The 27,054-nt window shown below is 42.1% G+C and overlaps 2 protein-coding genes across 7 annotated transcripts in view; both read left to right on the forward strand.

Moving 5' to 3' along the window:
• The first annotated feature begins 1,072 nt into the window (after positions 1-1,072).
• LOC6537117 (globin CTT-VI) lies at positions 1,073-6,868 on the forward strand. Of its 4 annotated transcripts, none has more exons than XM_015192664.2 (4): positions 1,073-1,147; positions 5,785-6,025; positions 6,092-6,253; positions 6,359-6,868. In XM_015192664.2, the coding sequence occupies exons 2-4, from the start codon at positions 5,867-5,869 to the stop codon at positions 6,497-6,499; spliced, it is 462 nt and encodes a 153-aa protein (XP_015048150.1). In that variant the 5' UTR covers positions 1,073-1,147; positions 5,785-5,866; the 3' UTR covers positions 6,500-6,868. The 4 variants fall into 4 exon arrangements, with proteins under 4 accessions (XP_015048150.1, XP_015048152.1, XP_015048151.1 ...); XM_015192666.2 differs by lacking the exon at positions 1,073-1,147 and adding an exon at positions 2,517-2,839; XM_015192665.2 differs by lacking the exon at positions 1,073-1,147 and adding an exon at positions 2,517-2,797.
• Positions 6,869-7,892: 1,024 nt separating this feature from the next.
• The window catches only part of LOC6537120 (atrial natriuretic peptide receptor 1), a 43,406-nt gene continuing 24,244 nt past the window's right edge, over positions 7,893-27,054 (forward strand). Inside the window, exons 1-4 of one of the 3 annotated variants that reach the window (XM_039376217.1) lie at positions 7,893-8,207; positions 13,577-14,282; positions 14,362-14,545; positions 14,603-14,805. In XM_039376217.1, the coding sequence (XP_039232151.1) occupies positions 13,748-14,282; positions 14,362-14,545; positions 14,603-14,805 (922 nt within the window). In that variant the 5' untranslated portion in view covers positions 7,893-8,207; positions 13,577-13,747. Of the gene's footprint in view, positions 8,208-13,576; positions 14,283-14,361; positions 14,546-14,602; positions 14,806-15,431; positions 15,559-27,054 lie in introns of those variants that run through there. The other 2 variants (XM_039376218.1, XM_039376220.1) reach the window with 2 other exon arrangements.

Consider the following 27,054-nt stretch of genomic DNA (forward strand, 5'->3'; position numbering starts at 1 on the left):
GTGGGAACATATGGCAGGCAAGCTAACAAATTTTTGATACTTAAGGCGCTGAAAAATACTAACATCGTGACTTGATTCAGTCATCTGGGAGAACTAAACAAATAATTTAATCACGCATTTACTAATTTGTTTGTTTCAACGAATATACATCGTCATTTGTATTGAAGTCTCGACTGCAATATAATTACCTCCAAATTGGGTTTAAACCATACTGTGTGTAAAAAACTTCAACAGGAAACTGTGACGTGATTAGAAAAAAAATTAACAAATAAATTCTGAACAAAATATGGTATGATTCGACACTTATAATTATAGTGCGAAATTTTGTTTTAATAGCAACAACACGTTACTATTTTATCGTTTGGTCTACAGTGCCTATAATTAGGTACAAATTGTCTCTAAAGAGTAAATAAAATAAAATACTTTGTCGCCAAAGAGGGAATAATATGAACTTCTAAACATTCACAACTTAATACCAACATATCCAACATGCTATGTTTAAATTAACCTTGATGAATAATTATTTAAGACACGGGAAAACAAATAGCACGACACGAAAGGTGTAATTGGTTTGCAGTTTGTAAGAATTGGATCCACCTTGATTAAGACTTCGGTATGCCAAAGAAAAGTTTTTCAAATAATAAACATTGTTATTATATGTTGGAATGTTTGCCTATTTAAATCTGTTTGTACATAAGCCATTGATTTCATATAAAGATTTACGACTTCAAGCTTTTATATATGTATAGGTAAATCTGTTCTGTTAGTTCTTTATATAGAAAGTAAATATATTAATTATGAAGCTTAGCCGAAAACCGGATTTTTGAAGCTTCTTTTTATCTATTGCCTCGCACATTTCATTAATCAATTTTTTTGTAAGGTATCGACAAACATTCTTAGGCAATATTTACCAAATCTAACGAAATGGAAGACCAAGACGTATACTTTCACCCAAGTTGACCCCTCTGGATGATAGTGTACGAAGATTATCAGCTCGGAAAGTTTTGTAGCTACGATTGCTGCGTTATTTTAGTGGCAGTTGTTGTTGCCGCTCGGAAGTCTTTTATAAAGGCCAGTCGGGCCAGAAATTGTATTCAGTTCAAACATTATCGGCGTCGTGAGCAGTTCTCGGCATTTCATATCAACTGTGAGTGTGAATTGAAAAATAGTGTGTTATTCCATCTATATTTATGCAAATATTTGTAGTTGAGTGATTGCGTTCGTAAATCGACGCTGCTTATAATTTCCATTCACATAGGAGCAAAATAAACAATCCGTGTGTGGTGTGATATTTGAATGCAACTCATTTTGTTGGGTGTAAAATGGGAAGTGCTTGTTTGCTTTTCTGCCACTTGGTTTATTGGAAATTACTGGGGGAGGCTTATTAAGTTAGTGATAGTGAACAAACATTTATAAAAATAGTACAAATAGTACAGCGCCGCGATAAGGCAAAGCGCATTTGCTCATTTGTGCTTGACATTTTTGTATAAGAGTAAATAACAGATTATTGTTGAAGTGAAGAATAAAATAACACATAAAAGTAGAAGCAGTATTCGATAGCATTTATTGCCCAAAGAGAAATGTAAACAAAAAAATTCAAGCAAGGGAAAATATTTCATGACTATAATTCACCGAATTAGTTTAAAAATCAGTATTTGAAAATTATAATGATATTGGCATTCTTTGGCATATAATTAAAACCCGATTAGAATTTATTGCCCAAACAGAAATGTAAACAAACAAATTCAAGCAAAGGGAAATATTTCTTGACTGTAATTCACGAAACTAGTTTTAAAAATCAGTATTTGAAAATTATAATGATATTGGGATTCGTAGGTATTTAACTAAAACTCGATAAGTGTTTATAAACCAAACAGAATATTTCATGACTAGTTTTAAAAATCTTTGAAAATTTAAATTCCTGCTTTGTTGAAATCTCGAATAAATTCCTTATTTATATTTAAAGACAGCTCAGAAATCCGCAATCGTTAGTGATTATTAACAACCAATATTTGTTTATAGCTTGTAAAGCTTAGATTACATTGCACATTTGAAGAAAGCCACAGCCCAACGGTTATGTAAGCTTTCCCCCGTTCTGAGCCCAAGCTTTTAAGAGATAGCTTTGTTGGAGCCCGCACTTCGACTGCGCTCTTCTAGAACGTCGGAAGGTCCACAGGTGTCACTTGAAAATGTTTGATTTGGGCGTGTTACTGGGACGGGTGCCGTGCTACTTGGTATTTGCTATGAAATGAGAGACCATATCGGTGGAGTGTCCATAAGTGGAATCTACGCCTGATCGGAATATCAATTGTTTTTTGGCAGGTGACACACCTCAAAGCCCCCCTCTGACTACGCCCCTGTACAAACTCTCGCTCTCTTGCTTCGGCAGCTTTTGCTCCACAAGGTTTTGGCGGGCTCTCTCTCGCGAATCTTTGCCGGCAGAGAGTGTGAATTTGGTGAGTTCGCTCCCATAAAAGGCCCCACAATTTGCCCGCGCTCAGTTTTCAACCTGAACGCAACGTGTGTGGTTCTTTGCAGGCCCCCAAAAGTTCGGTCCGGTCTTTGGTTTTCCACGGCACAAAAACCAATCAAGTGCGCCAATTAAAAAAGTAGTAACGGGGAAATATATGTGAAAATAATATAATCAGAGGAGAAATTGAAACTAAAGTGGAAGCCTTGCGGAATTATGAAAGAATTCGGTGAATAAAAGCACACGGCTAACGAACTGTAAATACGCGCTATCTTCCCCATCGACGGCGCTCAACAGGCAACCAACAGCTGATTAAACGCCCATTCTGTGCGTTTCCTACATTGTATATTTAAATTTCGGATTTTTCGGGTTCGTTGAGTTTCTGCATTTCAAAGCCGTAAGGAACAGAAGAGCCGCTCAGCAGCGGACTTGGATGGGAATTTATGGATTTCTGTGGTGTCCTTGCAAACAAGTGTCGTCTCTGGCAGAGCCAGATTGTTATTGTTGTTTTTTTGTGATTACCATTTGTTGTTTTTGTGTTGTTGTTGTTGTTGTGACAGTCATTATCCTTAATGCCCGTGATGAGGACATAAGTGCGCCTGTGTGCTTTAAGTGGCTGTGTGTGTTCAAGTCAGGCATTTTGGCTTTAAGAGACAATTTCAGAGACTCAAAAGAGTTAGGAATTCATTTAATTTAATCAGCTGAAGCATCACATGTAACAATCATCGTAATTTACATGTGATTACCATTCAATTGTTCAGTTTTACTCCTTTTGTAACCCGAATACTTAAATTTAACCATTCTTATTAAATGCACTATTCTTTTTCGATACAACTATTTTTATTCCACTTATCCATTCGCCTTGAAATCTAAATCAAATTATTTAGTTAAAAAAGTTTTTCTTTAAGTTCTCCAAAATTTATACCAAGTGTCAGAGTCTGAAATGTGTCAAAAACCAATTTATACAAATGTTCTTGGTTCAAGCAATACTTTCAAAGCCCTTTGAAATTGTTTTAAAGTTGTTAAAAAACCAGCTCGTGTTTCAAGAGTTCACAACACTTCACATCTGGCACTTGCCAACCGAGAGAATGTTGTTTTTGAGTTCTATAAAATAAATTCACATGCCGAGGGAAAAAACAGAGAGGGACAGAATTGCAACCAAATCCATAGCGACACTTGAGTGGCAGCATCACAAAACAAATATTCACGTACACTCGCACAAACACAGTCCTCCTGTTGGAGGCACTTTGCCAACACCTGACCTGCCTGCCTGCCACGCCTACCCCATCTGTCCCAACTGCTCCACCCACCGCCCAACGCCCCCAGGACCTGCTCCACACGGCTGACTGTCTAGTAGCTGTCCATCAAGTTTGCCTTAATTTAATTAAGCGCTCAATGTCCTTACTGGCAACACTCTCTCACTCGCACTCACAATGGCAGCACACACTGAGGGAAATTAATTACCTAATTCGATCGAGCTAAGTGTGTTAGGAGAATGGATTAACACTAATCAGTTAAAAATAAACTTTTAAATTTAGCAGCAGACCAAAAAAATGATTTAAAGAATTGGTTTCTGAGGAAGAGAAGCATTGTGATCGAGGTCGCATTTTTTCTGAGTGCTGGACCACAAGGTAACGCTTGATTTGTTGCTGCCTTTTTTCACTCTTGACTGCAGCAGACACACACTCGCACTTACACACCCGCGCGACTACACACACACACCCGCACACACAACAGTGGCCAGCACTTATACACTTACAGGCCCAGACTTGAACCGCAAAAGCCACAGGCCATTTTGGCATGAAGGATATTACAAAACGCACACAGACGCGCACATCCTGGCATATGTAGTGTGCTGGTGTTGGTGTTGGTGTGCTCCCCGAAGGGGTCTTGTAGACAAGGTTACTGAGAGATGGCAAATTTTTTATAGTGGAATCTTTGCCTGCACCGCCCATCGTTCACCACCCACCTGCCACCACCCACTTGCCACCACCCACATTTTCCAGCAAAAAGCAACAATAACATGGCGGCCACCTGCTGCGGCTGCACTTGAGTCGATTTCCCTGTTTTATTTTCTTTTCCACTGCCTGCTTATTTCCCCTGCAACCATATCTATGTCTATTCCGTTTGTCTGTCGCTCACTTTGTGCAATTTTAATAAACTTTTGTATTTACTTTTTAGAAATAACTTTCCCTTGGCTTGACTTCTGTTTTTGCTGGTTTTCCCTGTAGTAAAATGTTTTTGTCATTCGGATAAGCGGGAAAAGTCAAGTAAAGAACGCTAATTACTTATTTATTATGCATATAATTAGACATTTTTCCAGTGCTCGTCTAAATAATTATTTTTCATGTGCGGCTTGAAAATTTGCCTTATGGAAATTTGTTTCGTGTTTCTTACTTGATTTATGTGGCACAATAATATTTGTTTAGCAATTCGAAAGACATTTAATTTTTTGTGCAATTCCATTGAATGTCTCGCCATTTTTATTGTGGTCTGCATATTATATAGCAATTTCAGGGAGCTCTTGCTGTTTACATTTCCGCCTTTCGCCCAGAGAATTCTCCCGCAATCTCCCATTCGCAATAGCTTTCTCATTTTCCCCAGCTCTCCGTGGCACACAGGGGGCATGATAATTTTCGCAGCCGAGTGCCAGCCACAAAGCTCGCCGGATTGGGGGTCAACTCGGGGCAGGTCGAGGGCAGGGGTAGGGTCAGCTAATGAACTCGAGAGCAGGCCATGCAGACTGGAGATGGGAAACTATTATAAAGCCTAGGAACCTGGTATTTACGCAAATAAAAATAAAAAAAAAAATAAAAATATGTTAGCATATGAAAAGATATAACATTTTAACAATGGCATATCTTAGTTTAAATCTAAACTCTGCTCTAGATTTCGAATTATTATATTTAATTCAGGTAATATTTTAAAGCTCTACCGATTAAATTTATTATACCCTTGGAAATATCACGCTACCATCTCTATGACAAGGGTATGTTGAAAACTGAATAAAAAGAGGCTTTAGGTGCGGGAAGGCAGGTTTGCTGGGCTTTTTGCTGCGGCTAAACTGACAGACGTTAATTTGAGCTCGGATATAATGATGATAATGATGTTATTTTGCCTCTGTTGTTTGACGGCAAAGGCATTGACTTTTAGCACGTGCTGTGCACTTATTTATATAAGGCACTGTTTGTTGTTTTGATTTTGCTTGTGACCGGGCTCGTTGAGTTGCATTGTAAAACTGTCAATTTCAATTAGAGCGCCAAAAAGAGACCGAAGTAAATTGACTTAATTCCATTTTCTCCCTTCACTTTCAGCCTAAAAGCCATTAAGAGAGGGCCGAACGCTTAAAGAGTGCTATCGAGTGAAAGCTGAGGAGAACCAAAACGGAGCATAAACATGAACAGCGATGAGGTGCAACTGATCAAGAAGACCTGGGAAATCCCCGTGGCAACACCCACAGATTCTGGAGCGGCGATACTGACGCAGTTCTTCAACCGCTTTCCGTCCAACTTGGAGAAGTTCCCCTTCCGCGATGTTCCACTGGAGGAGCTAAGTGTGAGTTAAACTCTAAGCATAGGTCAAAAAATCAACTCAAGATTAACTTGCTCTATTTGCTTTTAGGGAAATGCTCGCTTCCGAGCACATGCCGGCAGGATCATTAGAGTCTTTGACGAGTCCATCCAGGTGCTGGGCCAGGAGGGCGATCTGGAGAAGCTGGACGAGATCTGGACCAAAATTGCCGTTAGTCACATTCCGCGGACCATTTCCAAGGAGTCTTACAACGTAAGTCGGACACTAAAAGCAAGACCAACAACATTACACCATACACCTTAGTGTAGGCAATGAAAAACTCTAAATTCTAATTAAAATATTTATTTGTTCTTTTAGCAACTGAAAGGAGTAATCCTGGATGTTCTGACAGCAGCCTGCAGTCTGGACGAGAGTCAAGCGGCCACGTGGGCTAAGCTTGTGGACCACGTATATGGAATCATCTTCAAGGCGATCGACGACGATGGCAACGCCAAGTAGATGAGGCAGCTGGAGGAGATGCAACCGAATCCGTGGAAGGATGCAACTGATGCCAGGCGGTGGCACTTGCAACACATGCACAGCTTATGTAGTTCTAAGTAATTGATAAATGTTAGCTATTCTCGTTTTGTAATAATGAATGCGAATGTCCAATACAAAAATACACACACAGTGAAAACTTATGTCTGCGTAGAGCTACTCACACACGCGCACACCCCACACACACATACACCCGCACTTGCATTGCTCTGTAAAGCTTTAACCCATTGTCAGCCTTAAGCACTTGATAGCAAACAATACATGGAATCAGCAAAGGAGAAATAAGAAAGCTTATGAATAAAATCCAGTTTGAAAGCATATCCTATTAAATTTTAAGTTGTTTTGTAATACTTAAATGACGTCTTTATGTTAAACCGGGTTTTTACAGTGCATTTTTCATTATATTAGGAGCTGTCAAAAAATATTACGTTTTATGGGTTCGTTTATCTAAACAATATTTTAAAATTTGAACTGTCACAAACAAAACAAAATCAAACTTCACTTTCCATATTTTCATATGAAATTCCATATTTTAGAATTGTGTCCAATACTCCATAGAATATGTGTTTCGGTTTGTCAGAGTGCACATGAAATCATAATTAAAATAATTGTCCACTCACTCATAACTAGAACAACGCAGAAAGCATTTAAGCACACTCGAAAACCATTTCCGCACATGATTTTCCGCCACCACAGCTTCCACTAAAAGTTGGGCAAACAATTGCAAACATCGCTCAGCTGCGGCCGCGTTGAAAATGCTATAAATTTCAGTGGATCTAAATGCTCATGCGGGGCTTTGGTGGGGCGAACGCGGAAAATGGGAAAAGCTGCTGCTGTTTTAGCCGAAATGCGTGAGCCGGAAAACAATGTGCATCGTGACATTGCGTATACGCCACGAGCGCATTTGCAAATGAAAAGCGCGTTTTAATAAGGGCGCTTCAAAAATCACAAAATAAAACAAAGGAATTGTGAAGTGGGCCTTAGCTAAATGGGTGAAAGAAAGTGTGTACAGTAACAGTTTGCTTGAGTATACATTTTTTAGATTTTAAAGACTGGAATATTCGCTTTAATTGGGGGCGTTTCATGGCGAAGAGTTTCAATCCATCAGCCAATTGACTTCGACTTCAGATAACAGAGCATGCAGAGCTAACAGCGGCACTGTTATGACCGACTGTTATCGGACTGTCTTCTTATCATTGGTGAAATGTGCGTGGCGTTGGTGAAATGCTCCACCAAAACGCCTTCGACGAGCTTTTCCATAGTTTGGCCAATAATCAAGAACAAAAAATAACAAAGTGAACAGTTTACCAAAGCGACCGCGAATTTCAGTTCAATTCCGGCAACGCGCGCGTACCGAAGTGGGCGAGAAATTCTTTTTTGACGAGCAAACCTCGCGCGATATATATTGTGATATATTTTTTTTGGGATTCTCCTGCCGTCCACTGCAAAATATAATATTTTCACGCGCCACTGTGATTGTGTGTTTTTGTGCTGTGCAAACTTGGTTGCCGTCAAGCGTAAAAATATAAAATAAATGTGAATATACCAGCAAAACTCATTGCACGATCTCTGAAAACCCCTGAAAAACATGAATAGTTCTAAAGCATAAAGGGGGAACAATTTGTGAAAATAATCCAAAGCGTTTGAAATTTGTGCGACAAAGAAAAAGGTGAGCTGGCAGCTCGGATACTTTCCTCTCAAGCATGTCACAAGCATTTCAAACATTCATCGACAAGTCTTTATAAGCTCTTACCCAACATTTTGCTGAGGAGGGAGCCTCCTGCTCCGTATAAGACACGCCCATCAGCAATATTTCATGCAAATTCACTTCCTCACACCATACCCCCTTCATCTTGTGATGATAAAAGCAAATGATTGCAAAACACCATCTGTCCCCAGGGAAAATATCGCAAAGTTCCTATCCCCTAGTTGCGAAATTAAAGTAAAATACCTAGATGTAAATTCTCCTCGGGCTGTGGCAATACACAAAGTAACTTTGTAGTGCAGAAGGGGTAAGAGGCCCACATTGACTTTGTGCCACACATCGGATACTGTTATTATTGAATTTGCATAAATCATTGAAGCGGATTCTTTTCAGCTTCGCTGAATGGGGATTTCTGCATAAGCACAAAATGGAATTTACTGCCTGGGGGCATAAATACTTAACTTTACTGGTTGTGCGATGGAAACTATGAAATCCTGATTGGATTAAGAGCCAAAAGGTGTCAGCTTCAAAATGCTTTAATAGCATCATACAAAACTAATCAAAAACTTATATCCTTGAGCTTGTGTTAAATATTTAGATAGTGTTACTATAAAGATTTAGACATTACTATTAAATGTAGTGTATATAACCCTTGTTTTAATGCTTCGTAGTGCCCTTTCTTTTAGCGAAACTCAAGTAAATCAAAAAAACATTTACATTGTCATGGTCAGCGATGTAAAAATTCAATTTTCCCGCTGTACGATAATATCAATTATCCGTTTCTCTTTTCGCTGCACACATTTTTGCGACTGGTATCCCTCCAATGGCGTTCTCCTTCAGCAACTTGACTTGTAAGCCATTTTTAGCATATATTTTCAGCAGTATTTGCCAAGCACCCCATGCTGCGATGCTGTGAAGTAGGCAGCACTTAGTAAATCAAACACCACACTGCGTATACATAATACTGGCGAGGGCAGGGCCAAATCTAGTGGTCTACTGGTCACACCTCCGTGTGGCATATGTGCATTTGCTATAGCCGCACGATAACGTAAATATTCATTAATCAATTGGTAAGCCAACACCCGAACAAATATGACCATGTTTTTGTAAAAGGGTTAGGCTAATAGAATAAACCAAACTTTCCCCGCCCAAATGCTTGTGGCGATTGTTTTTTCGGCAAAGTTCTTAACTTGTTTGTGTTAGTTTCCAAATTGTTTCGACGATATGTGGCGAGAAGAGAAGTTTTTAAACTCAACTAAGCCGTCTTGTGCTTTGATGTTTGAGTGCTATTTTCAAGTTTCAAGTTTTACTTCTTATCCTTAAAGTAGCAAACTTTGTGGAAGCCAGAATTCACGGCGTACTCTTCCATAAAGTACTCGAATCGCAGCTACGTAGCTGCGAGCTACACTGGACCCGGCTCTGAAATACGTTCAAAATTAATTAAATCCATTAAGCGCCAATTTAATTGCAGGTCATTAAACTGCAGGCGGTGGACTGCACTGATTCCAGATACTTAACACACATGCCATGCATGCCACCACATGTTCGTTGTGTGGCTGCAAGGATATTTACACAAAACCCTGGGCATTTCACCATAAACATTGATGGTGTCAGAGTTTAAGCTTATTTGCTTTACTTATTGTCTAGACAATAAGCCAGGGGTCAGAGAAAGGCAGATTTATTTATAATTTTACCTTGCTCACCTAACCGATGTGACAGTCTAAATTTAATCGAAATCAGAAATCATGGCAGCATTAAAAATTCATAAATAATATAAATTTAGCATGGCTAAAGCCCTTCGATTTAGCTGATGACAAATGGGCATTTAAGTTTCATGCAAATGGAGGAGATCTAAAACCGATTTGTATTTTCGAATTCAAAAGCGAGGCTATCGAGAGATATTAAAATGGGGTTGGCAACTGATGTCCCCAAATGGATTCGCCCACTGAATATCGTGTAGGAATATCTGTTTATTATGGACTTTTCCGTAATCTTATCGAGCAGGTCAGGCAGACGGCAGAAAAGCGGCTTGGGCTTGATTGCACATTAAAAATAAACAAACGCCTATAAATAGACCTAAAATACCCAATCGTAGACGGTTTGTCTTCCGACGGCGTTCGCGATTCCATTCGATTTCCATTCGATCGCCTTGTCTATTTGGCAAAGGTTATATATTCGCAATAAAATACACCGATACACTGATTGTTATTGAACATAAAATTTCTGAAGTAGCTTTAGATTGAAGTGGTCTAATCGATGTTTAAGTTTTTATGGTTTACTATTTGCAATTAATCATTGTTGACATTGAGGAGCTTCAGTTATAAATAGAACTTGCGTTTGGTTAAAGGCCGAGTGAAAACGCGAGTGACGTAACTATGTAAAAATAGTTTTCAGTCCTTTTTTCGCTTGTAACATTGAAATTTATACTTGACTTCCCTTGAATGCGGTTTTGCAAACATCACTATTTAACTGGCTTTAGATGTTTTTCTTTCGCACCACGAATAACTTGAATAATTTAATTTAAGTTGAAGTTCTGGTCGTGGGTTGAAAAATAAATTCGATTTCGATTGGCACAGCTTCTCGCAAAATCTTGCAAACTTTTTGACGCTATTTTTATGCCATAAACTATCAGAAACTTGCGAACACTTTGACAATATTTTTATATTATTTTTTGTTATTTTTTGACTGTAGAAGACAGCTTTTTTATCTTTTCCCTTACATGAATGTCTTTTTTCTTGGTAAACTCAAGTTTGGCTTACTGGGTGTTAGACAGCACACTTCCTTAAATCCTTAACAAGAATAAATGGGATAAAGCTGTGACTTTAAGTGCAATATTTACGTATTTAAGTTTTCATTATTGTTATTTGTGCTTAAGCCTGCTTAAAACCATAACGAAATGCATACCTTAAATATGAGAACAGATCCCCCAAATAATTTCACAAAAATATCGGAATATTTAACTTTAGTATTAAAAGACTCGCCACACATACAAATCCCCTTAACACTGTGTACATTGAACAGTGAGCAGTGAAGAATTTTTATGGTCAACGAGTTTGTTTTGCGGCTCACAGTTACAGCGGGCATGCAAAACCCAAAATCACATCGATTTAGACTTGTTTGCTTTACACGTTGAGTGCCTGATAAAGCGAAGACAGAAAAGCATGAATAAAAACACGGACGGCCTCCATGTGTGTGTGTCTGAGTGCGGGGCTTAGCACGCCCAATGGGCTTACGATTTGGCCAGGCTCCGGGCCAAAAGCAAAGCGTCGAAACTCACCATGAGTGGCAAAAGGTTCGACGGTGCGGTTGGCGGTTTGCGGTCGGGACATGATTGATTCAGCCGCCCGGCGGTCGGCGATCTTAATCAGTCAGTGCTCAGTGCTCAGCGCTCCGCAGCTATAAATAAACTGACGTTCGACTGAAGAACTGCGCCTCAAACTGATAAGGCCGCCGATGATGTCCATGCCAATTTGTTAATAAATTTATTTTGACTCGCTGCAAAATTATTTACCCGGCTTCTATTTCTGGCCTTCTATCAATGCAAATAGTGGGCTTCAGTATGATTGATGTCGGATCGAACTGGTAGTCCGGTCGGTTGCGGCTCCGTTGAAATGGCCAATGAAATGAGGCTCCTTCGATTCAACGATTCAACGATCTAGCGATCGTTGATATCGCTGGCAGCAGGCACATGACCCACACAGAGTCCTCATATCTTGCTGGCATTTGGCATTCTATTTTTTGGATTGTCATCGAGCGGGTGATGAATTCTTATTAATTGCCGACAGCTCCGATTGCCCGCGAATGTTGGATTGGAGTTTGCAAAGCGATTGGCCCGGCGGCTTTCCCGTTCCATCATCATCATCACCAGGTCGCTCCCCATTCGCACTGGGGTTTTCCACGCACCATCGAAGTAGAACAATCGGGCGTATACGCAATCTCAAGTTCAGCCTACACACGGCGCATTATCGGGAAAAAGATAAAATGTTCTTGTCTGGCCCCGGGGGAAATACGAAAATAGCTAACTGCCTCTGGTGGTCCTTTTATTGTGCTCACTCGTATATCCGGAATTACTCACTTAATCAGAATATATATTATTTTAGCCTTTAACCGACTTGTTTTCTTACTCAAGCAGATGATTACCTTTGAATATGCTTAAAACTACAACCATATATAAATTAAAGACCGATTGCTGTAATCTACTCTTTAGATACGTTTAATAATTAATGATCTGCATTAAGCGCCTCAATCCGCCAGTGCAAAGTTCATTCCAAGAAAAGCTCTTAACGTTCAGCATTTGTTCCGATCCGCATGACTAACTGAAACAACTCGCTTCGATACTCAGCAATCATAAGTTCCCCGCTTGTCGCGATTAGATTAGGAATCACCGAACGTTTAACTAGACTTGGCAGCATGTTGACTACCATTTGACACGTTTTTTTTTTTTTGTAGGTGTAGCTTGTTTTTCGGTTAGTTTGCCACCTTGATGACGTTTTAATAGATTGCAGACGAATCTTTTGTGACGCCGAAACTTGGAGTCGTTCAAGTGGCCAATTGATTAGAGATTTCCATGAATATTCCACTGGGCACCCTTCATGCGGTCCTTATCAAATGGCCCCATGCAATTAACAGCAATTCAGGGAATTTGCCATAAACAACACAGGTTCCATGCTCACTATCTAATGCATCGGCTTCGACGGGAATTGAGCAAATAATTGGGCACCAGAAGCAGTGAGTCAGCACCTGGGAACCATAAAACCCAGCTCCCATTCAACAAACTAATGTTGTTAAGGCACTGTTATGGTTGGAATCGTAAATAAAAATGTGTACTATATATGAAGAGGTCGCTGTTCTGCAATTCAGGTGCTGTTTACTTTCGGAGACACTGGGAAGTAATGCAGTTCAATGAAAGATAAAGTTTGTTATTTCCTTATTATCATTAAATAGCGTATCTAATTGAGGCAGTGATAGCTGTGCAGTGAAAAAGAAATTTACGACTGGGAAGCTTCTATTTTAACGACTGGGGATCTTACGATTTGTAGAGGCGTGAATTGTTTAATAATTGACTTTGTATATATCATGTTGAGTTATACGGGCAATGAAGTGATTTATAAAAAGTCCACCACATCGAAACCCATTCCCATACTTCCCCAACTACTTTCCAACTTCTCTTCACCCCCCCTTCAAGCACAAGCTCGTTTCATTTCTCCATGTCGCACTTACACATCGCCCCCCAAGGGCAGCGCATTAAAACTTCAATAATTTATGTATTCCTGAGGAGCAGGAAACGAGGGAACTGCTAATGACTTCAATTTCTTGATTCGCACCACCCGCAGGAGCAGCTGAAGGCACTTCGACGACATGCAGCGGCCAAACTTCGGCTCAATTATGCGCGCAATCAAAGCAACTTAATTACTCCAGAACTCTCCGGCGACAACACACAGAGGCGCAGAAATATAGAGACCGCAATCACAGAGCCAGTAGTCTAATAGAGCAGCGCTGCGACTATGCAAATTAGCCAAACCAATTCACAGAGACAGATTGGTAAACAAAATGACACTGAAAGCGCCAGCGCCAAACCCAGACCCGCATCGCTCGATTTGATTGAAGTACCAGTTGCAAGAGAAGTTGTCAACAGTATTCAAATTAGCAGACGCGCTTGCCTGTTCCCAATGCTCTTTCTGCTTTTCCTTATTGGCCTCGTTTTCGGCCCCCAGGATTGTGTTGCCGATTGCCGCGAGGAGCCAGCCCGCGATTGCGAGGCTATTTGCGATGCCAGTGGCAGGAACTGCACAATTCGGGCATTGGTTCTGCTGCCCGATGACAATATGTACCAGGCCTCCCTGCCGCGTGTCCTGCCAATTCTGAAAGTGGCCGAGCAGCAGATCCGCTCCAAGTCCTTGATACCTCCGCACATCGATTTCGAGTGGCTGGCCCACGACACCAAGTGCGATGCCTCCCTCGGCGTGATCAAGGCCATGGATGGCATTATCAAGCAGTGCGCCCAGGTGATCTTCGGACCCGTCTGCGATTACTCCTTGGGTGAGTGTTCTTATGAAAGTTATTTGTATATGATTTATTTTTCAAATAAATAAATTCCTTGCTTGCTAATCCCTTGCAGCTGCAGTAAGCCGGATTACCAAATACTTCAATAGCCAGGGCACCCCGCTCATTTCGGTGGGAGGTTCCACCTACGACTTTGAACAAAAGAAAACCGATTGTAATGACGAATTCTATATGCTCTTGCGAACAGGAATGCTCAGTTTCGAGACCATTTCCGAGCTGACCATAAACGTGATGAAGCGGTAAGTGCCATAAATTTGCCATCCTAAGACTTGCCAGCTTATCAAGTCTCTCTGCAGACACAACTGGTCGCATTCAATCTTCTACTATGAACGGGATGGCCAGCGGAGTGTGGCCGGAATGCACACCTGCTTCCTCATGATGAAATCCTTGGGAAAACAAATGCGTAACGAGAACATGACATTCGCCCAGTTTCCACTCGAGCCCAACTTGACAAATCGCACGGAGGAAATGCGTCGAGAAATTGGCAATAAACATGCAAGTGAGTGGCACAAATAACAGGGGGATTTACTGTTAACTTTACATGGGTGCTGTTAACAGAGTAGTTTCACCAACGACTTAGTCGAGACAACAACCAACAGCCAGTGCATTTGGCGAGGAAACTTTACTTATGTAGCTTTTGCAGTGGTAACCATGGGCTATGCAGTTTAAGATAGGAACAGTTGCATTAATGCATTTCAGCACCTGCATTGCACTGTATATCATGAACGAAATAATATTTAAAAAATTTATAGGTATAGGAATAACTCACCTTTTAATCATTTTTAAATTAAGTAATTATGACAAATCTGATATAAGCCCGTGTCTAAAGAATGAACTAACAATTCTTTAAACACGTCGCTATATGAACAATTTTAATTGCAATACTAAGCATTTTTACAAAACTGTATGACTATTTCACAAATGTGCATGCCAACTCTCGCTCGGGTTAAACATAAACAATTCGCTCCTCACCGCCCACTCACTGAGAAAGCTTTGTGACCGTGCCACGTGCAGCTAGCCTATCAGCTGTTTGTTGGCAAAATGCCGGTTGCACACAGATTCGAATGTTCGACTTCGAATCGAGAACGAACCAAATCGACTCGGGCCATCGCGAAAAGGCGCCAGAAGCCGGTGATAAACCGTTAAGTGAACAACACCAAAGACGGACGAAACCGGAAACGGAAATCGACAAAAAAGTGAAAGTGGAACAAGATTGACGCGAACCTAATCGAACTGAAAGTGTAAAGTGAATGTAATGATTTATGGATTTATACAGCCATACCAATAAAAATACAGAGAGTGGAAATAAATCAAATTATAAGACCAATATAATGAATAATTTGATGCATATGGCACGGCAAGCGTTGGTCCGTCTGACAAGCCAAAGCTGCACTATTTGATAAATGATCGGCAATTGTGTGAACAATGTGGGGATAGGGTCTGCGGATGGGCAATTTCACCTCCGTTGTGCAGTTTTAGTCCTTTTTGTATCTTTAGTCCAAGGAGAAATTGCATTCTTATGGCATTTATAAATTAAGGCTCAGGTTTATGTAGCACTCCTTATACTTTTATACGTCCTATTAACATAAGCAAAATAAATAAAATAAGCAATGTTTCATCACAGCCATAATAATATACTTTGAGTGCATCATATTTGAACATTTTAGTGTAAAAGTGTCTTCAAAAAGCATCACATCTTCTTCCTTAAGCCAAATTTTTTTGGCTTTTACTCTCATTGTCATGCAGTGAACGTCTTCTTTTTCGGCGACTCTTAGCTGCCATTTAAGGCTGCTTCCTTGTTGGCAATTGGCGGTTGGCTCTTGGCACATGTCCGTAGACCCAGCTGCTGCCAAGATATATACAACTACAGGCAGCTAAAAAAGAACAATTAAAATGCTTCTAGAGCCGAAAACATTCGCTCAGAATGTGTGAAATATCGCTGGCAACGCGCGAGGAAACTAAAGACCTAACATTAAGCGCGTCGTAAATCAAATTTCACGCAATTTCTTTGGTTTAAAACTAGTTTTTAGCTTCACAAAATTCTGCTCCCAATGGAAGCAGTCCCAGTCGATACTTGGCTTTTATGGCTGCCATTTTTATTGTTAATCCTGCCGACGCAGAGGGCTCTTTCATCACAACCTGACAAGATTCAACTAACAAAGTTGACAGAACAGGAGCACAAGCGAGTCATAAATTTGCATATGCTAGCAGTTATTTTCAGCAGGATGAAGTACAGCCAGCGATTAATGTGGTTATTTCGTGGAATTTATTTCGCCAAAAACTTCAACGAAACTCTTTTTCAACAACATTCTCCTCTAATAACCAACAAAATATAGCCTATATACCCGAAATCTAAACAAAACATCATAACAACCATACATTTTTGAGAGCTTTCCGGGAAATTCGAAATTCCGTTTATTTATTCGCAAGCAGGAAATGAAAACAATGAGGGACTGTAACCTTGATGCGGAATCGCACGGATTGGCAGGCAGATGGAAAATTTTGATTGCCATTCCCAACGCGGGGTAGCCCCGTCTCAAGGTGGCCAATGGTGGAACCAAATGGATCCGAGCTCCACATGCAAATGTGGCTCAGAAGGCGGTAGTGTGTGAGGTGGGTCGGTTGCAAAGTGCACAGGCAATTAGCCATCACACGAGCGATTGGGCTTAGACGGCAGGCCAAACGAAAAATCGAATTAGTACAGAATCGATTGCAAATGGAAATCTATTTGGGATTATGAAAACGGCAAATTTAATCCGTAAGCGCATTTCCATTTACACAACAATCAAATTACCCGTTCCCAATTAGAATTTGCATGGCTTAAAAACTGAACATTTTCCCAGTTTTCATGCAGTTTTACGTGTGACTTGCAGATGAATTAAAAACTTTTTGCCGCTGTTGCCAGTTGTTCGACATTTTTGGCTTTACGCACACACGGGCACTGCACTCAGCCGCAAAAAGTTGAGTACATGTGAGGCTAACCAACACGCAGACGACCACCTCACACCTCACATTTATTAAGCCATGCTCACGTGTTCGCAGCAGTTGGTCTAAAAGCCAAAACCTGTTAACAGTTAACAGCACCTGAATGCTGAATGGTAAAACACTGAAATATGAGCAATGAGAAATACGACAACTGACCCGATTAATTGGGATTTCCTTAAGCAGCAACAAATAGTTTGGATTTTTGTCTTCGCCACTGGTTTTACCCACTTTTCCAAACTTATGACACGAAACTTTTACCCAAGTTGTCAGTGTGGCTTCTTGCAAAAACAATTAGTCTAATAACTATTCCTCTCTGCTCGAATTAATTTCTTCGAAAAGATGATGATGAAGAGTTGAAAACGCACCTGGTAGCTGCAAAGAAAAAATATTTAGGACTACGGAACTACGGACTACTCTTACATTTATACATATGTATATAACTTATTAACAAAACAGACAAAAAATATCTCTTTCAAGTTTTCCAAATCTTTAAATTTCTCTGCTTTTAAATGTTAATTGTTTAATATCCCGAAGGCCAATAATTACATAATAGTTCCCAAGAAACCCCAAACAACTTTATCGGAAATATCTAAAACAGCTTGCAAACTTTTTTTTTTTTTTTTTTTTTTTTTTTTTTTTTTTTTTTATTAATTTAAAATCTGTCCATGTGGACAATAATTAAATGTTTGGGTGGGGGGGGCATTAACTTAAGGGATTACAAAGTTGTAGATAGGTCGGGGGTTCATTGTAGTGGGTTATAAGTGGGGGAGATCAAGCGGGTGTTTCCTCTGGAGGCGCCTGGTGGTTTCACTATTGTCCAGGAGGTTGATAGCCAGATGGTTTGGGTGGTTGTCTAGACGCTTGGCGTATCTCGCACTGAACCGGGAGATTTCCTCTGCTACCCACGGTATTCCTAGCTGCTTATGGATTGTCGAGTTCTCGTGGTATGGGTGAGCGTCAGAGATTAGCCTTAGGCACTTGTTTTGAAAGCGCTGTATGCGGATTCGGTTAGAGACGCTTGCAGTGCCCCACAACTGAATCCCATAAGTCCAAATTGGCTTCAGGATGACCTTGTACAGGAGGAGTTTTAGGTTCTCCCTAAGTTTGGACCTTTTCCCGATGAGCCAATGGAGTTGCTTGAGGCGCAGGTCGGCCTGGTGTCGTTTGGCGATTAGGTGGGGGCGCCAAGTGAGCCTCCGGTCTAGCGTCAATCCGAGGTATTTCGGGGTGCTTGAAGATGGAATAGTTTCCCCGTTGAGCGTGACTGGGGGGCAGTCTCCTCTGCGCAGGGTGAAAGTAGTTTGGGTGGATTTGTCTGCGTTCACGGCAATGTTCCATCGCTTCAACCATGGGTCGAGGGCATCCAGCTGGCTTTGAATGATGGCTGATGCTTCTTGGGGGTCTGAGGCGGAGGCTAGGAAGGCGGTGTCATCGGCGTATGTGGCCACTGTTAGGCTTCGGGAGGGTGTGATAGGAAGGTCTGCTGTGTAGAGTGTGTACAGTATTGGTCCAAGAACGCTGCCTTGGGGTACTCCGGCTCTTATCGGCCTAGGCGTGCTGGTCGCTGTTCCACAGCGAACTTGGAACTCTCTACCCTCGGTGAAGGATTTGAGGAAGGCGAAGTGGGATCCGGGAAGGTGCGACTTGATCTTGTAGTGGAGACCAGGGTGCCAGACTTTGTCGAAGGCCTGTTTGACATCCAGCATGACGGCGCAGCAGTATTGCTTCCTTTCGAAGGCCTCCAATATTTGCTCTACAAGCCGGTGGCATTGCTCTGGTGTTCCGTGGGAGCGCCTGAAGCCAAACTGGTGATCGGGGATCAGACCAGCCTCGTCCAGTGCTGGCAACACTCTGCGCAGAAATACTCTTTCGAGTATTTTGGAGAGGATTGCCAGCAAACTGATCGTACGATAGGAGGCGAGATTGGCTTCAGGTTTACCGGGCTTGAGGATGGTGATCACATCGGCGCGTTTCCATAGTTTCGGGAAGTACCCTAGCCGGAAGCAGCTGTTAAATATGTTTGCGATCAGCTGTGAGCAAAATGTGGGTAACATTTTTAGTGCAGTAGCGTCGATGCGATCGGGGCCTGGGGACTTGCCGTTTTTCAGTGAGGCAATTTCCTGCGCGATCTCCTCTGGTGCAACGGGCTGGATTGCTGGTCCTGGAGCACATGGGCTTTCAACAGCTCTGATGGTGTCAGCTTGCTCTGCAGCTGTGCATCGGTCAAACGGTGTGAAGGCAGTGTGGAGGTGGTCAGCAAAAGCTTCGGCTCTTTCTGCCTCAGACCGACACCAGGTGCCGTCCGCTTTACGCACTGGTACCGTTTTCTTGGCAGGTCTTTTGATATGCCGCGTGACGTTCCACAGGTTGTGCTGCGGGTCTCCAGGTTCCAGGTCTTCAAGGAAACGTTGAAACGAGTCTTGGCGTAGGGTCGTCAGTTTTTCCTTCAGTTCCTTGGAGGCACGATTGAGCGCTGTCTTATCCCTGGGGTTACGCGAGAGGAACCATACCCTTCTGAGGCGTCTTTTCTCGGCCACGAGGGCGGCTATTTCTGGGGACCACAGATGCAGGTCCCTTGCTGGAATTCTCGGGGTCGTAGGGGGAGGAGGCTTCGCAAACTCGGCGGCATTATGTATCTCCTTGTTTAAGTCATCAATGGCCGCGTCTATGTTGCTTGGTGTGGAGAGGTCTGGGTCTGGGTTTAGTGAGGAGAGCATCCAGAACGTGAACTTTGGGGCATTGGTACGATTCCCCGTGAGTCTACGGAGCGGCGTCTTCCTGAGGACGGGGATGTTGAGGAGCAGGTTGACGGCGCTGTGGTCCGATACGAGCCTGTCGTATGTGGTGCAGACGAGTTTGGCACGACCTATGCCTTTGCAGATCGCGATGTCCAGCAGATCCGGCGGCTTAGAAGGGTCCGAGGGCCAGTGTGTGGGCTCTCCAGTAGAGTGGCAGTCCAGGTTTTTGCGTATCAGGTACTTGTGGAGCGTTTTACCTTTGGGGTTATTTGTGCGGGACCCCCACCAGGAGTGCTTTGCATTGAAGTCTCCGGCTGCAATGAAGCGAGGTCCAAGGGACTCGAAGAACTCATGCAGGTGAGTTTCTGTAATCGCGTGCCTGGGGGGGAAGTAAACCGCTCCAACCGTAATATCTCCCTGTAGGCTGTTGACTCTGGCCACTGCACACTGTGCCCAATCCTCCTGTATCGCAGGCAGTTCAGTGAACTGGATGCCGCTTTTGATGAGCATGGCCGCTCCTCCTCGTGCTCTGCCTGATGGGTGGTTGGCTGTGATGAGTTCGTATCCGGGGATGGTGAAGTGGGATCTGGGGCAAAAGTGGGATTCGGAGACCAATAGGACGTCGATGTTATCGGTTTTGATGGTGTGCTCGACTTCGGCTTTGCTTCTCTGCAAGCCGTTCGCATTCCAGAAGACAATGTTGAGACTTATTTGCATGACTTGCTGTTGAGGATGGAAGCAACAAGCTGCGTCATCTGAGCAAACATCTTCTCCATCATTTTTTCGACCAGGCTCTCAAATCGATTGAACATGGCCTCCATGTGATTAGGTTGAGGGGCTTCAGGTGGGGTTGGGGGTGTCGGTGGGGGAATGCTTCCTTGGGGCTTGTTTGTGCCACAAAGCGCGTCTCTATAGCTCATTCCTTTTGTGATATTTGGGAGCTCGAAAGAGGGCTTGTTGTTGCTTTCCGTGTTCCTTGGTTTGGGCTTAGGCGCTTGTTGAGCCTTAGCCTTCTTGTATGCGGGGCAACCTTTGAACGACGCTGGGTGGTCGGCTTGGCAATGTAGGCAGCATGCTTTCTCGTCGTCCTTTTTTACACACGCCCTGGAGTCGTGGAGGCCACCACACTTGACGCAGCGAAACTCAAGAAAGCAGTAGCGCTGGGTGTGTCCGAACCCTTGACATCTGAAGCACTGCGGTACGTCGTTGAATTTCAGAGGCGGCTCAATGGTGACGACCGACCTGCAGATCCTCTTCAGCTTGTATATTTCGGTGTTGTTGCTCGCCGGTTCCAGGTTTACAAAGAAGATCCCCAGGGGTTCCTTAGATTTCCTGCCGATTGGGTTGTGCAGGTCCCTGACAGTATGGCCGTGTTTCGAGAGTTCCTCTCTAATCTCGGTTTGGTCGGTTGAGTGATGCAGTCCCTTGATGACAACTCTATACGCTCTCTCATCCTTGGGTTGGAATGTGCGATGCCTTTTGTTCTGTGCCACGAGCTGCTTACGAAGGGCTGTGTAGGATTCCTTGTCAGGCATCATTACTCGTACATTGTTGTTCTTCTCAGTCTTGTACGAGAATTCTTTTTGGGCACCGACGAGAGTCGTAATCATTTTAACCAGCGCTGTGATGTTGGTCACGTCAGGGATGTAGATCGGGGGTGGCTTGATGGTCTTCGGGGTCGGGTTGGGTTTGTCCGGGGTTTTGTTGGCAGCGGGTACGGGTACTTCGTCTGAGGTGGCTTGGTCGTCGTCGTCATTATCTTTCTCTTCGCTCGAGAGGATGGCAAACTGATTGTTTGCAAGCCTACGACGCGAAGCTGCACTGGTGCTGGGGGTAACGTCAAGTTCCTCCAATTGGCGCTTGCGCGCAGGCTTCCGCTTGACTTCACCGGGCTCCGAATGCGAGGTGCTGGAGTCACTACTGGTGCTGGGCTCCCTTGATCTAAGGGCCTTCTTGCAGGGCGTTAATTTGCCTAGCTTGATGGCACGCGGGGGGGCCTGCCAGTCCATGGTGACGAGTGATGGGTAGGGGGGGGGGGGGGGGAGCTGGGTACAGTTGGTACCACCGCTGCACGTTTTTGTACGATGAGTTTATTAGCACAATTTACAAAAAAATAGGACTTGTAAGAACTCATGGCGACAAAGTGAAAAACAAATGTTTGCGCATAAGAGTTTAGAAGGGAAATTGAAGGGCGAAACAGGAAACCTTGTCAGAGTTTTCAGCACACACGCTTCCTTTGAAAAGGATATGGCTAATGCGCCGTGAAGAATCCTAAGACTTCCTAGGCAGATTGTGAGTAAACACGTGAGCCGACATGGCTGTCATTTGCAAAGTGCCCTGCCTGCCACATGTGAAGAAATGAATCTCCTAAAGAAAGACGTAACCCAAGTCCGTACTTACCCTCTCAACCTGCGTGGTGTTTGTCAAACTGCGACATAATAACGAATTTATGTTAGTTTCCACCTTTAATAATTGCATGAATTTGATTTTAATTTTTAAACAGATTCAAGCCATTTAATTATATGGGTTATTCATAACTATTCATAGTTCAGTGTTGACAAAAGGCTTGACAAGGCAATATAATAAGCTTAAAAGCAAACTACGCATAGTTTGCAAGGAAAACCTCAAATTTTCATTTTGTCATAAATCAAGCGTGGGCGATTTTCCATCTGCCTTAAACACAAAACTGGGCCAAGAAATCCATGGAGGAAATGCTTTGAAGACATTAAATAAATAAAATAAATAAATAAGTATTTTTCCGATGCTGATGGCGCCGTTTGGATGCAATTTTTGTTACGAACTTTTTGTGTATATTTTGCTGGCAATAAACTAAATTTGAAGCCTAAGGCACACATATGAGAAAGTCAAACGACGTTTTATTACGAACCTTTTGATATATGGCCAGAAGTTCAACTTTTTTCGATTTAATGAGTTTCGCACATCTTTTCCCCAAATAGAACGTAAACAACACATGTATCCTTTGCAAAATAGGATATCCAATTGAATTTGTCGCCGCAGAAGACAACAAAACATGTTGATTTTATCCGCATCTGCATGCACTTCTAATGTTTATAAATAAATTTCTTTTACTGCTGCCTGGACCAGATAGCGAACAACACAGAGCAACGAAAGTTTTAGTGTTATGACTGCGACGACCATTCGTTTGTTCTTGGCCAACAACTTTATGGGTCCACTACTCTATCTAGTGGTTAACCCCAAAAACCACAAGCATCTGAGCACAATTAAACAATTGCTCTCTACTGAATATTTAAGCACGTAAATGCATGATGCACATTTAACAGATTGTTGCGTAATATTTAACTGAAATCCCCGCAAAGTCTAACACTTTTTTAATGAAGTGCACAATAATCATGAATAAATCAAAAAGGGTGCGAAACCATTACCAAACGGTGCATACGATGCAATTAATTTAGCATGAACTGTGGTTCCCGGGAATGCGAAGCAGCAAAAAAAAAACGGGTGGAAAACCCTTAAATGCTGTCTGCTAATGTGGCATGGGTAAACACATTTCACATTTCCCCGACACTCTCTGCAATTTCCCTCTTCATGTGCGCCTTTGACAAATGAAAATTGCACTGAGCTGTAAATAAACAAAAAGAGTTGCGTGTCACGTAGCGAGCATTTTCTGTTTGCCGCTGTGCAATTTGTCGATCGTTGCTGTTCGAGATTACGCATACGCCGCGTTGGTTTAGTTGGGGGGTACGGCAATCGAATGAAAAAAATACAAAATACGCCAAGTGAAATTTGACGGAAATGATTGAAGCGGAGGTCATAGATTACGGACCTCGAAAAACGTTTTATTTTATTGCTATTTTAAAACACTGTCCAGGGAACGGCAAACTCAGTAGATCATAAACTTTTCCATTTCTTTAGTTTAAAATTTAGTGTGCATACTTAAGTGCACGTACTTCAATCTGAATATGATTTGAAAATAATATTTTACTTAAGAATTACCAAAAGAAAGCATTTAGTTTATTATAAGCCCACATTTAATCATCGTTTCAATAGGTAATCGATGAACTCGGCAAGAAAGTAGAGTAACCCACTCTGAATTAGCCAAATGTTCTAGTTCTTTCATTTGTTTCGCTGTCACTAGACAAATATGAAAATTGCCATCCTGGCCATGCAATTAAGTAAAATAACAAGCTTTCGATTTTAGGTCTGCCCGCCCTTCTGTGGCGCTTGTTAACCCTATTTAGTTTCCGTTCCGTTTGCTCTTTTGTTTTGTTTACCGCCTGTGCGCTATCATCGATGGCGCTGAGCCACTGGCTCCGATGGCTCCGTTCTGGTTTGGTGTCCCATTGAAGCTATCTGTCGGTGCTTTATGCACTTGCCATCCCTTCGGTCCGCCACGTTACACGATTTTTTCGAAGCACGACGCCTCCGGAAGTCGGGACATCCAGTTACCAGGAGTGGCAGGAAGGCGGTGGCAGGGCCGGTGGTCATGCATGGAAAAACGTGGCCACAACTTGACGTTGACCGTAAAAGCCTTTTTGCCGCGATTGTGTTTGCCTAGGTGGGGTCAAAAATTAGTTGAGTTTCCAAGTGGTTTGCCAGCGATAATAAAGCACCATAGAAGAGGTTTCTGTTTTATTAGGTTAGAAGTTGAAAGTAACTGGAAAGTAAAATATACATTTACCATATTTTATAATTTGGTTTAGGCTATCTGTATTAACATTCTACAACGTAAAACAGTTTGATTAAAAAGTTCTGGAAATCTTAATTATACATTACGATTTAATTATCTTTATCCCAAGTTTCTCCGCTCTCAGAACCCTTCGCATTTCTTCAAGATGAGTAATGCAAATTATTTTTTAATTGCCCTGTTCGGCCGCAGATGTCTTGCCAGTTTTCGCTTTTCTTGGCCGTCTTCCCACAGTTTTGCTTCTCTGCTGGGAAACCATAGAAAGTGACTTCATCACCACTTCATTACTTTTGGCGCGATGGCGCAATGGCCAAACTCAATTAGAAAGCCAGTCTTGAAGGCAATATTCAGGCATCTTCTTCATCTTAAAGATTTCAAATATCGCGCTCGCTGACTTTATTTGTACAATCGTATTGCTTACGAATTGTTTCAGCTGGCACTTATCACTGCTCAGAGACTTTCACACTACAAAGCCACCGTCTGAGTCTGGCTTGTGAGTGTCTGCGGTTCGTTGCGAACGGGAAATTTATATGCCACTTAAATGCATTTTTCCACCCAGAGTGCCGTGAAATGCGTTGCTTTTCCGGTTCCATTCTTCACGGCCGCTAGTCTTCCCATTCGCTGCTCGCCTTCTTTTTGCATTGCCTTTATTTACTTGGCTTTGGCGTCAGCTTGCAGTCCCCAGCCAGGAAGAATCCAATAAAAAAACAGCACACACGTACAGCCAGTTTCAAAATAATAGTTATAAACTAAAAGTGAAATTTTAAATGTCTGTAATAATCTATAAAAACCAAACAACTTGCAAGTTTTCTCTTAAACATCATAGTTTTAACTCAAAGAATTTCAGAAGATGTGTGCATCACTTGTGTAGAAACAGCTTAACTAGTTGCTTTGAACATTTATTATTTGAGTAATGTATATACAAGTAGGTGAAAGCTGCATTATTTTTTTTTCATTTTATCTCAGCCGTATCCTATTAGTTTGTACACAACTGTAGAGACACAATGGGGAAATCTTGCAGTGCCCCTGCAAGTATGCAATAAAATTGCGTTCAATGTAATTTATTATTTCGGTGGCCACTTCCTTGAATCCCTCCCTTGTTTGGGCATTACTCAACCGTCTGGTTAAACTCAACTTAAATTTGGGAAAGCTGGAGAGCTTTCCATTCAGCACCTTTCTGTGCTAGCTGTCCTTCATTTCATAATGACGAGCGGAAAGAATGGGACAGTTTTGCTGATAACTTTTCAACGGATTTTCGCACCATTTCACATACAAAATTTATAAAAAATCCCCTTTTTACCGGAGCTTGTCTACTGTCTGTGTGCATATGCTAAGCTGTCGGTTGTCAGCCAGCGGAAAATTGTATTTTCATCTGTGCAGCGAGAATCGTGACTGGGAAACCAGTAACAAAAATCAAATGAAATTCACTTCAGAATTTGAAACAATCAAACCATTAAAATACGTTCTTATCTGAGAAATGATGAAAATGGTGTGCCGGAAACTTTGCCAGCTCTTGGCACAAACTTCTGGCCAACAGAAAATGCGAAAATCTTTGAGGAATGCTGAGCACTCAACTAATTGTGTTTGCCAGCACTTTGGTGACTGGAAAATGGGATTAAGTCCAACAAATATTTGGCGAAAAATTTGCAAGTTAAACGAAGTTTATTGACAGCTCCAATTTTCATACCTAATTTATTTCCCTCTTACTCGTATAGTTACTCCAGTAATTTCCCAGCCCAACTCGCTGCAATAACAAATTTGTTCCAGCTGAACTAACGCTTGGCAGCAAATTAAACGTTAAGGTGGCAACTGTCAGATAAAAGCTCCACTATTATCACACGGCCACCACCACCCACTTGATGGGGTGTTAAATTGGAAAAAGTTTCATTTTAATGCATACAATTAGAATCGCTGAGTGAAAAGCCATGTTCGCAGCTGAATATCCGGTTAAAGCCAGCGAAAAGTTTAACTTATTTATTTAATTTCGGCACGCTGTGAACAATTTTTAATGCAGCTGGTGCATATGCACATGACACGGGCATCCTTAAAGAAAACTCCGCCAATGCCAATAATGGCATACACATACCATACATACTATACCATTTATTTGTCGTCCTTAAAATGAGACTCGGTTATGAATTACTTTGTGCTCCGAGCTGCCATGTTGTGGCAACAAAAGTTGCAGCTGCATGCAACCGCTCGCAATTTCAGCGAGGAGCACACTGTAAACCTCATTAACTGGCAACACAATAGACTGCCCCTTCCTCGTCCTCATCCACATCCTCCACTTTCCAGTTTTGGCAAACAGACCGCCATGCATGTATGCAAATTAGGTTGCCCGCTACAGTTCTAATAATTT

The sequence above is a fragment of the Drosophila yakuba genome, chromosome 3R, assembly GCF_016746365.2.
Source record: "Drosophila yakuba strain Tai18E2 chromosome 3R, Prin_Dyak_Tai18E2_2.1, whole genome shotgun sequence".
In the NCBI taxonomy this organism is placed as follows: domain Eukaryota; kingdom Metazoa; phylum Arthropoda; class Insecta; order Diptera; family Drosophilidae; genus Drosophila; species Drosophila yakuba.